Source organism: Sinohyriopsis cumingii, chromosome 13 (assembly GCF_028554795.1).
Source record: "Sinohyriopsis cumingii isolate HCF-2022 chromosome 13, ASM2855479v2, whole genome shotgun sequence".
Classification (NCBI taxonomy): Eukaryota; Metazoa; Mollusca; class Bivalvia; order Unionida; family Unionidae; genus Sinohyriopsis; species Sinohyriopsis cumingii.
In genome coordinates this window covers 64,692,434-64,711,223 of record NC_142973.1, presented here as the reverse complement: position 1 = coordinate 64,711,223, position 18,790 = coordinate 64,692,434, and the positions used below count along the sequence as shown (strand labels likewise).

General features: G+C 35.2%; 1 protein-coding gene across 1 annotated transcript in view; it reads left to right on the top strand.

The window, feature by feature from the left end:
• Window positions 1-14,594, top strand: part of LOC149785733 (choline/ethanolaminephosphotransferase 1-like) — a 63,356-nt gene extending 48,762 nt beyond the window's left edge. The window contains exon 8 of the mRNA XM_089979618.1: window positions 954-14,594. Within this exon, the coding sequence (XP_089835744.1) occupies window positions 954-1,100 (147 nt within the window). The 3' untranslated portion in view covers window positions 1,101-14,594. The remainder of the gene's footprint in view (window positions 1-953) is intronic.
• Window positions 14,595-18,790: the final 4,196 nt, after the last annotated feature.

The following is an 18,790-nucleotide window of genomic DNA, read 5'->3' as shown; positions in this document are numbered from 1 at the left end:
AAACTACCTGACCATGTCAGACCAAATTTGATTGGTAGAGTTATAGCATGAACATCTTTCACATCCAAATGAAAGATGCCCTTATAACATCAGAACTGAAGTTAATCAGAGTAGAAGCACAGTTAAACATGTCAAATAGCTGGAAACTATCAGGACGTAAATGCCTTTCAAATTAAACTACCTGCCTTATTGCTACATTTGCCTTCTAGACTAATGCCTTTCAAATTAAACTACCTGCCTTATTGCTTCATTTGCCTTCTAATCTAATGCCTTTTAAATTAAACTACATGCCTTGTTGCTACATTTGCCTTCTAGACTAATGCCTTTCAAATTAAACTACCTGCCTTATTGCTTCATTTGCCTTCTAGACTAATGCCTTTCGAATTAAACTACCTGCCTTGTTGCCACATTTGCCTTCTCAACTAATGCCTTTTGAATTAAACTACCTGCCTTCTTGCTACATTTACCTTCTTAGACTAATGCCTTTCGAATTAAACTACCTGCCTTCTTGCTACATTAGCCTTCAAGGCTAATACTCGCAAGATGAGTGATATCAGTGCACATATTACTCTTGTTTCCATAAAAGTGTGTATACTATGCATGTTTTGCAGAAGAAGAAATGTTTTGATTTAATTTTTATCTGTTTTAGGTATATGCAACCTACGATTAAATTTTTATCTGTTTTAGGTATATGCATCCTATGATTAAATTTTTATCTGTTTTAGGTATTTTCAACCTATGATTTAATTTTTATCTGTTTTAGGTATATGCAACCTACGATTAAATTTTTATCTGTTTTAGGTATATGCAGCCTATGATTTAATTTTTATCTGTTTTAGGTATATGCAACCTATGATTAAATTTTTATCTGTTTTAGGTATATGCAACCTATGATTAAATTTTTATCTGTTTTAGGTATATTCAACCTATGATTTAATTTTTATCTGTTTTAGGTATATGCAACCTATGATCTACTCAGATATTCCTCTAGCGTGTGCCAACAGATTTGCAGCTACCTCAATATTTATTGCTTCAACATCACATCATGTCCCAAGCCAGAGAAAACAAATGGAAGACACACTCCTCAATCAACAAACTAGAATGTCAAGGCTTACAGAGACTTGGCAGTCAACAAAAGTAGACTACAGAGGTTAATTTGCTGCCTTTGTATATTTTTCTTTACCCATATGGCCAAAGTCACAGTCACACAAATGTATATTGGTATATTTACCTCACAGAATTACCTTTTACCTTGTTAGTCATTTACACTCAGATAATTTTTTTAACTTGCCTCTACAAAGTAGAGAACAACTGTCATACTACCTACAGTATTGAAGTTGCTATCAGCATCCACACATTTATAAGCAGAACTGGATGACATTGGACAGAAAGCAACCTAGCTCGAAGGTCTTTGCCAATCCACAATCAGATAATGTTACAGCATAAAAACAAAAATACAAACAGAAAGCATTCTGTTGACCCAGATTTCTTGGTCAGAGGCATTTGGCTACTTGGCAGATGTCACTTGGGCTTTTGTTATTGTTTGATGTCGTTTATCCTGAGTCTGAGAACCAACATTCCATAGGTCAAGGCCACTTTAGTCTGAATTTTTTTTCTGCGTGATTAATAAGGTGTGCAATTGCTGCAGGAGAATACCGAAAACTTTGTAGAGGCAGTCTTTGTTATTTGTATTGGAGTGCAGTGTATCATAATCCATATTTAAATGAGCCGGTGAAGCTGGAAAAATCTATAATTGTTAGACATTTTTCAGAATTATAGACTCACTAGCAAAAAACGCCCCCAAAATAATATTTTTTAAAATCATAGCTTGATTAATAATGTAGTCAGTGTCATTAGGAAAATGTTTGTAGAACAAACAAGCCTTTGAAAGATTGAAGGGATATGAGCATTTGAAAAGTGAAAAGGGGTCAGATATTTTGCAGTTCATGGAGTATTTTGTGCTTTTTGTTTTGGCTGTTCAGTATATTATTTGATCCTTGCCTTTTTTTTGGGTAAGGGTTTGCATGCATCAACTTTATCATTATCCTTCCATCTGTATAGCTATTTATTCATGTGTTTCTTTGTCAGATACATTACGCATTTATAATACCTTAGAGTATGGCCGCTGCCTCATAAATCCAACTCTCCTAAGCTAACATTTGACCTATAAAAGCTAAATTTTGTCCACATAGGTGGGGGTCAGAGTGCTCTTCTTCCTTCAGTATAGGAATTGTTGCAAAATCCCATCTATACCTGCAAGGTAGTACACTAAATAAAATCCAGTATCAAGAGTTATCTCACTGTAGAGTGAGTTGGAGGAGTTTCTCATATAAGGGAAGTATACTCGTTCAGTGTTTTGAACTATTTCTATTTTTTATTAGAACAGCAACTTTGTTGTACATTGTACATGTCTGTGCCATTTTATGTTACCCTAATTGCTAGTGCATTCAGTAATATGTACTTGACCTTTTGTATTCTTCGGTCAGTAAGTATATGTACACTATTACAGACCATTAGGTTGTGCAGGTAATTTTTTTTAAAGGAAACAGATTGTTCATTTCACCTATATAATCTATCCTATGCTCTCAGGTTTTACAGGTAATTTTCTGTAGGCAGTGTCCAGTATCCAGTAGGGACGAAAAGATGGCCATGTTCCATCAGGATCAGATTTGGTCATCAGATTATTTTTATTACATATGGTCAGTACTGAAACTGTTCTCGCCTATAATGTTGAATTTTTGGAACACTTACATTGATCATACATCTCGTATTTCGTCCCAACAGCAGAACACATGCAAGAAATTAGCCCATCCAAAAGAGTACCACAGTGCCCCAAGGTTGCTCTGTGACCATGTTAGTACCACAATACCCAGTTGGTTTGATGGGCTCACTTCAACTGTAAGCCATAAACCATTACATACCATTTATGGAGCCATGTAGGCCTTGTTCTGCTACAGTTTCATTTCATTGCTATGCCATCAAAGATCAACGCCAAACAGTCCCAGGGTAGCCCATCAAAACTTCTGCAGTTGCAGGTACAAAGTTGTTTCAGTCTTGGATGCCCGATAGGACAATAGATGACTCATGATGATCAATATGAAGTTACTGTGTCTGATCTTGACTTACTTCTTGTAGGTTAGCAGTCACTATTGGCAAGCTTCACAATTCTGCTCCACAATCTTTCCTTAACCCAACAATGGCAAGAGTTGACTGCCTTCTAAGCATCAATTGAAGAGGTCTTACCACTGGAATATTGTCAACCACCTCCTGATCCATCAAAAACTTTGTTGAGAGTCTCAGCATGCACTGATATATTAGCTAAGAAAAGACCAACAAGTGTTCAAACAGTTACCACAGTCTGATCATGGGCTGACTTTTGCATTGTTTAGAAAGGCAGCTACAGGAATTGAGTATCAGTAGACTACAGCAGTGATTACTATCTAGTTTCATTAAAGCATGATATAAGGCATGATATAAGATGTACACACCGGTGTTTCACACAGAAATCCTAGTCTTCTGAAATAATGTAACGGGCATGATGAAACCTATGTTAATAAGCTTGGACCAGCATCGCTATAGGCTGCTTGCTGGACCTGGTATCAGTGAAAGTTTTCCTTATAAGTAGAACACAGCTTATCCTCACCTATCATTATGCCTCTTTAGAGTTAAAAGAAATCCAGTAGCCTGATGCCCAGGGCCCCTCTAAATCTAGATCAGACCCCTCCCTTATTTTATGTAATTTGCTTGTTGAGCCTATCATAATAATAAGTGTTGTCTAATGTGCCTGAAAGAAACTTTTGAGTGTACTGATGAAATTCAGCATTGATTTTATCATTTTGAAGTTCTTTAAAGACACTGAAAAATTATTAACTTTCTGACCCCTGCTGGTGCCCTGTTAGTAGGTCTCTTCATCTTATGAAGATCATCTGTTTAATTATATGAAAAGCTATAACTTTTGTATTCTTCTGTATTCAGTAAAATCTGTACCCACTGGAATCAACCAATGATGGATCTAATTGCGAGAAGGTTTGAACACAAAACTCTCAACCTTTGTCTCTCAAGTCTGAGACCTGAAGACCTGTGTAGTTGATGCTCTTTTAATAGATTGAAACAGTTTGAATGCTAGAAATATCCTCTATCACCTCTGATCTCAAAGATCTTGCAAAAGCAAGGAATCAGATTATTCTGATTGCCCCCTCAAGTGAGAATAATCATAAACAATCAACTTGTTTAATCAGTGGAAATTTCAAGAAAAAGCATGACCTTTCCTGCTCAAGCAACATTGATAACAGGAGTTTCATCCAAACCCAGATCTGTTGAACTTGCATGTCTGGTTCATATAATACAAGCTGTTGGATGCAGCTAACTATCTGAGCAAGTGGCAGAGAGAAGCACTATGCCGAGGCCTACCACTTTGAAAGCTTATGAGGGGAAGTGAAGAATTTTGTTAAAGTGGTGCAAGTTGGGACACATTCCAAGGCATCATTATCTCAAATTGGTGACATTTTCCTATCAATTATTTTTAGGAGAAAAACAGATCTCAACACAGTCTCAGACAGGTTGCATCACAATGGAAAGGAGGATTTTGGACAAAACAGTGATGTCTCCAAACTTCTGGCAAACTTAGATCTATCACAATCAAAGGCTTTGGCCCTGTCCTCAAAATGGAATCTACCATGGTTTCTGACATGATTGAATAAAGCAGAAGTTGAACCATTCTCTTGAGCTTCATGGGTTCATGTCTCATATAAGACCTACTTCCTGCTCATCTTAAGTACAGTAGGCAGGATGAGTGAAATACACTTGAACTATCTATATTTCTGTTGGGATGGTTCATTTTCATTTGTGATGGTCTATACCTTCATTGTCAAGAACAGGTTCCAGCAGACGGTCAGGCAATCTTTTGTGGTCCTTACTGGACCATTTGCTTCAGCCTGTGAGGTTAGGGCAGTCACCACTGGCATTGCATTCAAGCACAGTTTTTCCCTAACTGATATTATACAAAGCTTGTAATGGAGGTCAGAGTCAACCTTAACTGTTTTTACCTCCAAGACCTTTCTTCCAAAAGGATCAGTTAGACCAGGTGGGACCTATAGCAGCAGTGCAACAGACTACCTTTCCAGGTTGTTCAGATACATCTTAATGACATGGCTTTATGACTTCCACTGGATTTTTTTGAGGAAAAATTTGCCCAAATACCTGCATCTAGGTATATGGAGTCACTAATCCAGGCAAGTGGTATCAAAGAGTTAGAAGCTGCCTCACATATATTAGGGGACTGGAGATGGCCTATTGGGATAAAATCATGTAACTCCTTCCACCTCTTACCTGTTCTCCTAGGGTATTATGACTGGGTAACATATTTGAAGAAGAAAGCAAGTTTTGGAATAAAATATGTTTTCCCAGTAATACAATGCCCAGTCATAATATGGATACACCCTCCCGACATTCCCGACTATCACATCCTTCTGACAAGCATGCTTTCAGCTCCAGTAGTATATGAAGTATCAGATCTTATGGGATTTGGCACCAATTTTATATGTAAGGGAAGGATGAATCTAGCTCCCACCTAGGTGGACAGACAACTTTTAGCTTGGGATAGCTGGATTTGCAAGGTTGTGATCATACTCCTAAGGTAGCTATAGTTAGTAATTATTGTTGAAGAAACTTATTTTACGAGAAAAGTTTAATTCTTTGCCCTGAGTTATATCTCTGCTTAGCAACTTTTGTGAGACAGCTTGAACTGAGATAAATTTGTTTTAAAACTTACATCTATTTTGAGATTTTCCAGTCAGTGTAACAGTTATTGCCTCGACATAGTTAGCTGTTGTGTTATTTAGATTTTCCTAATTGTTAAAATGCTTTATAGTCAGAAACCATAAGGCAGTAGAAGTGTAAAAACTTATTTCTAACTCTTGAGACTTCTAAAAATCCTACATTTGAACTATTAACATAGGCTCTGTAAACAGCAATGTTAGCAATGCATCAGTCAGTCGGTCACGGCATTTATCTTCAGAGTACCAGCATGCATGTACATACGACATTATGAAAAAATACATGTAATCCACCCCGTAATTAAAGCTTGAGCATACCATACCTTTATCATCATTCCAAAGTACTTGTTTTGGGAAAATATTTGAGTCAAACTTCACCATCACACTAAAACTGACATGTCAGTTAATTAGGTATGTATTTGTTGAGGTTGTAAATTTACTTGATGACAAAGAATAATTTAGTTTTAGAAGCATACGAATGAATAAAATGCTGTTTTGGGGGAAATTTTGTAGCTTCGTTCTTTCAAAAAGAGGACATGTTTTAAATAAATAGTCCAGAAAAGAGCAAATGATGGAAGGATAATATATAAACTGAAGCAACAGCAAATCAAGAAGAAAAAGAATACAGTTTTCAGTACTTTTAATGATCCAGAATATCTGTGGTTTTTTTCTTTCATAATACAGCCGTCATACCTTCTAATTTATTTAATTTGAATTTTACTAATAGTTTTTGGCAATGTTGATTATAGGAAAAATATCTTGCTAGTAAAATCTTGGAACCCCCCTTTCTCTCTCAGTATGAATGTATGGATGGATGGATGGAAGGAAGGATGTATGCAAAGGCTGTATTTTTTCACATGTTGTACTCCACTTTGTTTCATGGCAGGGTTTTTCTTTATTTTTAGTAATAGGTGATTCCAAATTAGCACTGTTTATTTCTAGTTATTTGCCTTTTTTGTACATTGTTTAGTGTAGCTTAGATGATCATTATGAAAGTAGTATGTCAGAATTTTTCAATCTGATGATTTAAGCATGTCTGAAAATTTTGAATTGATGCGATCAACAGCGATCACAATTTAAGTTTAAATGCATATCGGAATATTTCCTCTAGGCCATGTACAACATTGGCAGTTTCCATGATGTGAGTTTGTTCAACATCACAAGAGGAATGCCATAATGCAAATCACCATAGTTGTTCCACCATTGTCGAGTGTTAAGTTTTTATAGATTGTTTTCTGATTATGTCATGGGAAGGAGGTGTGTTGTTGGTGGGTGTAGTGAAAGGAGTGTCTTTCCCATTGTAACATCATGAAAAATACATTATCAACTAGCAATATCTTTATCAGCTAAAAATGAAAATGGTAAAGGGATTGTGTCATATCAGAAGGAAAAATTATTCAGAATCACGTTCCTTTTTGTGCTGATTCATGTTAGATTTTGTAATGCAAGTAAGTTCAGAACATAAACAAAAGTAAAACTTTTTAATGAAAATAAAATAGGTGCCAGAGGTGGTCAGCCATACTTAATTGAAATATACACATAATTTGAACAATGTTGCAAAACAAAAGCAATTTTTATTGGTACTGTCTTTGAATGTCACACCCATAAGCCATGTTGATAGCTACCTTGGGTTCCTCTTGTGACATCATAAGCTCGTACACGCATATCAGGTTGTTTGCAGATAGTTGCTTGGTTGTTTTCATGGAGATGGAATTCACATTTTGGTTGTAAATAATGGGTGCTTATCCTAATACAGTGAAGGAATGTGCATCAAATCTTCGTAGTACATGTGAGATGTCTCACAAAGAAAGATTTCTTATTATATACCACATGGTATTTAGGTCTTCCTTTATGCTTATTCTTTTCAATTCATTGATGAAATTGTTTACTATTTTACCAAAAAGTAGAATTCATTATTCTTGATATGATAATTGTGCCATATGAAATTTTCATTTCTATCACATTTAGAGGCAGGAATTTTTAAACTTCCTTAGTGGTCCAATAGCAAGATTGACATAAAATAAAAATGACAGTGAATATCAGGAGAGATAACTCTTTCTTTTGAAAACTGGGTATCTCCTGATTTGGAAATTAATTTTGGGGGTCAGATTTTATTTGTTCAGTAACCCATTTCTGTGAGGACTCGCCATCATTAAGCCAGTGTGTATAGAAATATTGTGCCAAATTTCAAGATATTAAGACATTTCTCATTACCATTGTATATGGGAACAAGTTTTATTTGCCACTAACTGTTCTTGTAAGACTATATACAACTATATTTTGTAAAATCTCAATTTGTTTCTCTTTTCATTTTGTGTGAGAACTAGTTTATTTTTACAATTAATAAGGTACACTTAGTTGACTTTCAGTTTGTTTTAGGTGTTACAGTTTAGTCTTAAATGAGCAAATTCAGAAAGAAAATGTTTTTGACAGAAAAAAATGCATAATGATTATTTGTTTTTATAAAAACATAATAGGTTAATTTTAATGATGTAATTTTTGTCGAGTTCATCTTGGTGGAAGCTTTACTTAGTTGTTTCCCTTTGCCATATGTATGCATAGCTGCCAACCCTCCCGAATTTGGTGTGAATTTCACGACTTTTTCAGCGATTCACGGATTCACACCACAAGCCAAAAATTCACGAATTCTCCAATCCTCAATTATTTTAAATCTTTAATAAAATAACCGATTTCCCGTTAAGCGCTAGTCGTGATATTCGCAGTTGCCGAAACGGTCCGGTACTCTTGTCGCGATATTAGTAGATCTACAGCCGATTAGTACAGTTGGCCCGGTAGCAAGCATTTTAGCCTATTTTAATCTGTATGTATAAGAGTAGTTTTACAAATGCTTTTGAGAGAAACTGGGGTCTAACCGGAATTTTGCTCCACGCATGCGTCACCAACACTGATTTGAGTTACGGTTCAGCATCGCATGTACGATTTTGAAAACGTCTTCACCACTTAGAGAAAAGAACTCTGTTACTCAAAAAGTGAAGTTTAATTTGGAATATATAAAAAATTGGCCGTGCATTCTGACATTAAACATTGATATTCATCATGCGTTTTGCACTCAGTGCGCCATCGCAGAGACGATGTGAGGAAGCACGTCGGTTGCAGAAAACACGTAGAAGTTGGGAAAACTAAGAATTCGCAGATTTCAGCTCCGGAATATTTTAAACAATTGGCGGAAGAAATGCAGGCTACCAACGCTGAAGCATTATTTGTGAGTTTTCTTGTCGAACACAATCTACCTTTATCAGCTGGAGACCATGCTAAACATTTGTTCTGACAAATTTTGCCGGATTCGAAAATCGATTCCAAATTTTCCTGTGGAAGGACCAAAAGTGCTCCTGTGCATTCCTCACAGCAACAGTGCAAGCGAAAGTGTATTTTCTCTTGTGAGGAAGAATAAGACTTTAGGGCCTCTTCAGCTGCAGAAAATTTGTCAGTAATTTTAGTCACCAAGATCAACCAGCCGGCAAGAAGTCTGAACTGTTTAGAAAACAAATTTACGATCAAGCAGTTGAGGAAGTTCAAGTTTGCCACAGTATCATGTCTTGATAAATAAATATTTCTGCATATATGTAGTGTTTTAGTTTTATATTGCGAATTTGATATCATGTAGTATTTACGGTCAGAGTGGATGGAGTTACTGTCATGGTATTTTTCACGAATTCTTGTCCAAATTCACGACTTTTTATCCCTATTTTCACTAATTGTGAGCCTGGAAGGTTGGCAGCTATGTGTATGCATGTCCATACATACATCCATTTGTCCACACATCAATCTTAAAGTTTTTAATGTGGTAAGTTTCTCATGTACAGTTGGACACAAAGTCATGTTACTTGGTGTGTTGGGTAGGCTTGATTCATTCTATAGCCAGCTTCTTGTCTATGAAAATGCAGTAAAAGATTGGCATGTTTAGATTTTACCACCTAGCTATGAAAATGCAGTAAAAGATTGGCATGTTTAGATTTTACCACATAGCTATGAAAATGCAGTAAAATACTATCATGTTTAGATTTTACCACATGCTATGAAAATGCAGTAAAAGATTGGCATGTTTAGATTTTACCACCCAACTTTGAAAATGCAGTAAAAGATTGGCATGTTTAGATTTTACCACCTAACTTTGAAAATGCAGTAAAAGATTGGCATGTTTAGATTTTACCACCTAATAGCAAAATTTGAAAACTGCATAATAACAAATGTGAATGTTTACATCTGGATTTTTACAGAAGGATTAGAGGCATAACAATAGTACAGATTAGCAGCAGGTAAAAATAATACAGTACAAATTAGCAACAGGTAAAAATCATAGTACAAATAAGCAACAGGTACATTAAAGTAAGGCCTTTTATACAGCAGTTAAAATCACTAAAATACTACAAATTAGCAACGGGGTTACAGTAATATACAGCAGTTAAAATCACTAAAATACTACAAATTAGCAACAGGGTACAGTAATATACAGCAGTTAAAATCACTAAAATACTACAAATTAGCAACAGGGTACAGTAATATACAGCAGTTAAAATCACTAAAATACTACAAATTAGCAACAGGGTGACAGTAATATACAGCAGTTAAAATCACTAAAATACTACAAATTAGCAACGGGGTTACAGTAATATACAGCAGTTAAAATCACTAAAATACTACAAATTAGCAACAGGGTTACAGTAATATACAGCAGTTAAAATCACTAAAATACTACAAATTAGCAACAGGGTGACAGTAATATACAGCAGTTAAAATCACTAAAATACTACAAATTAGCAACAGGGTACAGTAATATACAGCAGTTAAATCGCTAAAATACTACAAATTAGCAACAGGGTTACAGTAATATACAGCAGTTAAATTGCTAAAATACTACAAATTAGCAACGGGGTTACAGTAATATACAGCAGCTAAAATCACTAAAATACTTCAAATTAGCAACAGGGTTACAGTAATATACAGCAGTTAAAATCACTAAAACACTACAAATTAGCAACAGGGTTACAGTAATATACAACAGTTAAAATCACTAAAACACTACAAATTAGCAACAGGGTTACAGTAATATACAACAGTTAAAAGGACAAATTTATAGAAGAATAATGAATTGAAAAACTTCATTCTGCTTTTACGTTTATAGAAAAAAATTATTTTCAGTCAAATATACATGTATGTGGTAGTGCATGTTTGCAAATTTAGACTAGTGAGCCGATACGTTATAGAATGAAGTGTCTTAGCTAAATAATGGTTTGTGCTAGGTATGATGACAACCTGTTAAGGGATTTAGGATATGTTTGCAGAATAAAATCTTTACCCAAACTTTCACAAACATTGGAATAGTGACTGCTGTATCTCACTTCTCACTAATGTGGACTTGACAAAAATGGAATAGTGACTGCTATATCTCACTTCTCACTAATGTGGACTTGACAAAAATGGAATAGTGACTGCTGTATCTCACTTCTCACTAATGTGGACTTGACAAAAATGGAATAGTGACTGCTGTATCTCACTTCTCACTAATGTGGACTTGACAAAAATGGAATAGTGACTGCTATATCTCACTTCTCACTAATGTGGACTTGACAAAAATGGAATAGTGACTGCTGTATCTCACTTCTCACTAATGTGGACTTGACAAAAATGGAATAGTGACTGCTATATCTCACTTCTCACTAATGTGGACTTGACAAAAATGGAATAGTGACTGCTATATCTCACTTCTCACTAATGTGGACTTGACAAAAATGGAATAGTGACTGCTATATCTCACTTCTCACTAACGTGGACTTGACAAAAATGGAATAGTGACTGCTATATCTCACTTCTCACTAACGTGGACTTGACAAAAATGGAATAGTGACTGCTATATCTCACTTCTCACTAACGTGGACTTGACAAAAATGGAATAGTGACTGCAATATCTCACTTCTCACTAACGTGGACTTGACAAAAATGGAATAGTGACTGCTATATCTCACTTCTCACTAACGTGGACTTGACAAAAATGGAATAGTGACTGCTGTATCTCACTTCTCACTAATGTGGACTTGACAAAAATGAAGCAGTAAGAACCTGAGAGTTAACAGAGGATGGTAGAATTTGTTTATTCATAACTGAAGGTGACACAGTGCAGAATCCTAAGCTGATGTACTGTGGCATGTTGATGATAGCTTGCTCAATATTTATATCAATAAAGCATAATTTGTGTCAGTAAGAAAAGGCCAGGAATCGCCGGGTTTTGCACCTTGAAAGTTTCAACTTTAATTTATTTTTTTAAAACTTCATCTTAAGTTCACATTTTTTTAGTTTTCTGCCGTATGAACTTGATAAAATCCTGTGGCTCTTCCGGTGTGAAAATTTACGAAATGTTTGTCTTTTGCTTTGTAAATTTATGTTGTTTACATTTGTGTAATTTTCACAGGTTTTAAAATATTCTTGAGTATACAGACCTTTATGTCTCATGTAGATTCATGCATATATATATGTTAGCATGTTTGATTTTTTTTGCACCTTATTTCACTTATTTATTGTATATTTTTGTTGTATATTTGATTCTGATATGCAAAAGTGCCTTTTTTTGGATGAAATGGATCAGAATTATCGGAAGTGTAAATGATGCCATCAAAATAAAAAAGGGATACCATAAGCCAAAATCAATGATTTGGGATTTCTTGAGGGTTATGAGTGGAGGTGTGTGTGATATTGATTTTTATTTTGTTTCAAAATACTCCTTTTTGACCATGAAGTTATCATATTTACTCGCATATAAGTCTGATCCAACTGTAAAATGCAGAGACCCAGATTTGCCATCACATAATGCATGGGCAGCTCTGGGTGTGTGCATTTAGCTGAAATTAATGAGTAGAATAAATAACATAGATCCTGATATGCTGGCACAGTATGCAACAGCAGGTCATAGTCTGTATTGTTTGTGGTTGGAACCGACTTACAAGTGAGTATATGACATAACAGTAACAGAAATTGTTTAACATCATTCCTAATAACACATAAACCATTAGCTGTAAAAGTAACAAGTTGCAGTTATGAGTTCAAACACTTGGACACAGTGTAGTTCTTGTGTATGTCTGATGATCACTTTTTCATATAAAATGTGGGATCCTTAAAACAATCAGATTAACAGATATATTTATCAGGCTTGCCTTGGTGTATGCTTGACACAGCAATAATGTTTTTGTATTCCAGTGCATGTTGATTAAGTCTCTCTATCAAGATCAGTGTTAAATAATTGGAAACTGGAATATTGTAGTCATTTACTTTCTAGGTGAATGAAAGAATGGCTTGACACAAATGGAGTTGGCTTTTTACTAAAATGCATTACATTTGTGTCATTCATGACCCTAATTTTCTAGCACTTGAAGGTAATTGCATTTGAATTGCATATTCCATGATTTGCTGGACCACATTTTCTCGAGGTAAATCAAGGTCTACTCTGTTCTACTTCTTTATCACATTTTAACAGCATCAACCCCAATCGGAAAGCATATTTTTGTTTTATTAACAATTCTCCAGTTACCAAATTATCATCAGGATTGATACTGATAATGAGGCATTCTAAATTGGTTCTGTTATGGAGAGTTAATTTTAGTTTTACCTTATGCCATAGTGATAACTTTTTGTTAGTCTCGGGCTCGGCTAGCGTGGGTACATGGGAAAGCCTGCCAGTAGCTTCTCATGGGTCAGTGGTTTTTCCTTGGGTTTTCCTCCACCAATTATAGTATGCCGCCAGATATAGCCTATCTTGTGCTGAAAAATGGCGCTAAACCCTCGAACAACAACAACAATATTTAAGGTAATAAAATTTGACAAGAATTTTTTTGGTGATCTCTCTTCAAAATGGCAAAACTGCTATGATTTTTCCACTGCTAAAAGTTTCTGCTGTGTAGTATTGGTGAACAAAATTGTTTGAATTTAGTTTTCAACTTCACATCCCGAATATGCGTAGTTGATTTTGAAATGTTATTTGTCTTTCTTTTACGAAAATGAAGGTTGAAAGGATTTTAAAAAAATGCTTGTTCTCATTCCCATATCAGTATTGTTTCACTGGTCTTTCAATTTAAAATTGGTTTATAAGCATTCAGTAAAAGTGAATTGTTATGTTAAACATAGAAAGGCACATAATCTGTCTGATTGTTGCTTGCTGCACTTTTATTCCATGGTTCACCAGTTTTCATGGATTGCAGTTACTTTAATCCACAAATTTCAAAACCCTTCAAGAGGTGTTATGCCATCAAAGGAAACACACTTACTTCAGCTAAATCCACAAATTTCCAAACCCAGCAAGAGGTGTTCTGCCTTCAGAAGGAACACAAATACACCATTAAATCTACAGATTTCGAAAGCCAATAAAAGATGTTCTGTCTTTAAAAAAAACAATGTATAATCCAGGTAAATTCACACATTTCAAAAGACAACAAAAAGTGTTCTGCTTTCAAAAGAAATACACATATTCCGGTAAATTCACAAAAATGAGTACCAAGAACAATGTTATTTATTATGAAACCATACAAATTGGTGGCAGAATGCAAAATGTATCTATACTATGGCTTTTACATATTCAGCATGCATATTTATATACATATGATTTGATGACAGGCTTGTTTCACCGTAAATTTGATTTTATAAATGTGTGTGACTAAGGATGATATTTTAATGTCTGATATTTGGAAGATTACAAATGTTGACATGATGATTAAATAATTTTGTTTATATTCTATAATTATATATCATGTACCTTGTTCACAAATTGATCACCCGGATTTTTCAGAGTGATAATAAAACCTCACCTTAAATAGTTTTTTTAGTCATTGTTTCTTTTATCCCATTGCCATATCTTTGGAGCAGTGTATACAGCATTATGTATGTCTTTCTGTCTCATCAATCCATATGTCATAAATTTAGTTTCTTTTATAATTAGCCACATAGATTTTATCTTCATCTTTTTGTGTGTCTAAGTCATATCTAATAAGGGGAGCATAGTTGACCATGTTCACCCTGTCATGTCACATCACATTCAATTCACCCTATCATGTCGCATCCCATTCAGTTCAACCTATCATTTCACATCCCATTCAATTCACCCTTTCATGTCACATCCCATTCATTTTAACCTATCATGTCACATCCCATTCAATTCACCCTATCATGTCGCATCCCATTCAATTCACCCTATCAAGTTACATCCCATTCAGATTAATCTATCATGTGACATCCCATTCAGTTCACCCTGTCATGTCAAATCCCATTCAGGTCACCCTGTCATATCCCATTCAATTCACCCTGTCATGTCGCATCCCATTTATATCAGCCTGTCATGTCACATCCCATTCAATTCACCCTGTCATGTCACATCCCATTCATCTGGCCATCATAAATTTAATTTCCACTAAATAACTTTTAAAGGACTTGATGAACTTGAACCATATTTGGAATGTGAGTTTATATTAATTAGACTTGTTTTAGTTCAATTCTTAAACATTTTTTCATGCATAATATTTATGGATACTGCCAAATAGAAACTTGGTCCTTGCATGATAAATTGTGCCTTCTTCAGCTGCCCAAACATATATATTTTGATGTAATTTTAAAACTGACCTTTATTTTTAATCTTATGACCCAAAAGCAATAGAGGCCATTCACTGTCCATAGGTAATTACTGCTGGACAGTTTAAAAAACTACAAAGAAATGCAACAATTTCATCAATTTAAAATGGACAAATTCAGTATGAATGCGTCAAAATAACAGTTACATGTATATTGATCCATTTAATTGGCTTATAATAACTCTCTCACCAAGTTTAATAGTTTTGCTATGAGTGGTGCTTAAAAAATGAACAGGGGCCAAGTGGTATAAAGTGCATTCCTTTACTGGACACTGCCAACTCACCTCTGTCCATGTGGGTTTGAGTTATGGGTATGTGAGAAAGCTTGCCAGTAGATTCCCATGGGTCAATTGTTATTTTGGGGGATTTCCCAGGTTCTTTCTCTACCAGTTATACTGGGTGCCATGTATGGTCTATCTTACACTGAGAAATGGCATTAACCCATGTAAAGTCTGTGAAAAATACAATTTAGGTCAATGTGAACTATATTCAGTTGAGGACTGAGTTTACTCAATTGAGTGACTATGTACAAAGCACAAGAAGGAATAACACAAAATTAAATAAAGTATGAAGTACAGGTATAGGCTACTTTTGTGGTCATAGTATGGAGAATATATATATATACATTACTTTCATGGACAAAGTAAGAAAAATAACATTAAACTTAGTTACTTATGTAATTAGGTCATAGTGACCTATTTTTTGTAGTAAAGATTCTTACAGATGTATTCCATCACCAGGTTGATTGACTCTATCAGACATTACATGAGAAATATGCAACAGATGCTGGTATATCTATTAATCTATGCCCATAGAATATCATATAGAAAGGAGTAATCAATTTGTTCCAGCTGACCATCAGCCCCTACTGTTGGAGTGACCATGAAGATGTTCCAGTATGCATGCTTTTACATTATTGCAATATTTATGTATCTATGTATTTACCATGCCACATTTCATTTTAATATATTTCACATTCAAGCTATTACCACCATGCACCTGAATTCCATCCAATATTTTGACTGCTTCAGTGGCCTAATGGTTAGAGCGGATGCAGGAGGTCGCGGGTTTGAACCCCGGCCAAGTGATACCAAAGACTTACAAAAATGGTACTTACAGCTGCCTTGCTTGGCACTCAGCATTAAGAGGTTAGTGTTAGGACTGGTCGGCCTGGTGTCAGGATAATGTGACTGGGTGGGCCATGATGCCCCAGTGCTAGACATCACTATAAACTGTCACACTGCAGACATTGTAGCAGTATGACTGAAAAATTGTTAAAGCTACATTAAAAATCTAAATCACACACACACACCATCCAATATTTTACATTTTAAAGTATTTACCACAAAAGCACATGAATCCCATCCAATATTTTACATTTTCAACCTATTACCACCAAGCACATGAATTCCATCCAATATTTTACATTTTCAAGCTATTACCACCAAGTCACATGAATTCCATCCAATATTTTACATTTTCAAGTTATTACCACCAAGTCACATGAATTCCATCCAATATTTTACATTTTCAAGCTATTACCACCAAGTCACATGAATTCCATCCAATATTTTACATTTTCACGTTATTACCACAAAGTCACACAAATTCCATCCAATATTTTACATTTTCAAGCTATTACCACCAAGTCACATGAATTCCATCCAATATTTTACATTTTCAAGCTATTACCACTAAGTCACATGAATTCCATCCAATATTTTACATTTTCAAGCTATTACCACCAAGTCACATTAATTCCATCCAATATTTTACATTTTCTAGCTTTTATCACATGAATTCCATCCAATATTTGAAATTTTAAACTATTGCCACCAAGTCACATTGAATTCCATCCAATATTTGAAATTTTGAAATTATTACCACCAAGTCACATGAATTCCATCCAGTATTTTACATTTTCAAGCTATTATCACCATACAATAAAATCTCATAAGAATGAAAAATCCTCAGAACTTAATTAAAAATGTTTGTTATGAGGAGTTTTTGGTTTACAGAGGTTCAACACTTTCACTCAAGAACAAAATGGAATTAATTACAGCCACAATCCATGAACCTAATATTCCACCTAAAGATTAATGAGATATATTGGTCTTCACAGGCAATTACAACTACTATGCATGATGTTCCACGTGGAGGCTAATACAATAAGATATTGCCCTTCACAGGCTATTCCAGCCACCATACATGTGCCACTTGATGACGTGTACCATGTGGAGGCTAATACAATACAATATTGCCCTTCACAGGCTATTCCAGTCACCATATATGTGCCACTTGATGACCAGTTCCACCTGGAGGCTAAAATAAGATATTGCCGTTCACAGGCTATTCCAGCCACCGTACCTGTGCTACATGATCACCTGTTCCACATGGAGGCTAATACAATAAGATGTTGCCCATCACAGGCTATTCCAGCCACCATACATGTGCCACTTGATGACTTGTTCCACGTGGAGGCTAATACAAGAAGATATTGAACACTATCCCTACATGATCAAGACAAGGGGAGCACACAACTGGAATGGACTCATAAAGAAGCAATTTTCCACTGCTGGTCTGTGTTTTGTACAAATACATCCTTTCCCTCAAATACACATGTAATGGCTTCTCTCTGATATGTAGTTATACTTTCAATATTAAACTTACAAATTATCCTTTAAAGTTGATTGCCTCCATCAGTTTCAGTTGATGTACAATGCACTGCTGCTACATGCTATTGGTTCGTTGGCATTACATACTAAGAGAAGCAACACATGAAATCAGCTGTAATTGTAAGTAATGTTTGATCAAAATCATGTTTTGTTCCAAATAGCACTAAACTCTGTGGGCTCATATTCATCTCAGCTAGTTTACTTGTCTGAGTAATTCTAATTTCTTGTCTGAGTAGTTCTAATTTCTTGTCCTAGTAGTTTTTATTTCTTGTCTGAGTAGTTTTAATTTCTTTGCACACTTTCCCACACAAGATGTTTTTAACATTGATCAACACCCAATCAATGAAAATCATTTTATAGCAATAAAGAAAATAATGTTTTTAACAGCGTATTAACCACAGTTCAAACAATAAGGCCAAAATGGGATTGAAGTTGCAAACACATTAGGAGGTTAAATGAGATGAGTACATCTTAAAATTGCAAGCACAGCTGACTGACTAGTCTCACTCAACCAATGTTGTGTAATGCTGCAAGATCTATGCCAGCATAAATTGGCAAGTTGGATGATGTTGTTTTATTGTGGGGTTTAATGCCATTTTTCAGCACACAATAGGACATACATGGCGGCCAGTATTATTGGTGGAGGAAGAACCCAGGAAAATCCCGGAAAGAACCACCAACCCACGAGAAGCTAGTGACAAGCTTTCTCACATAT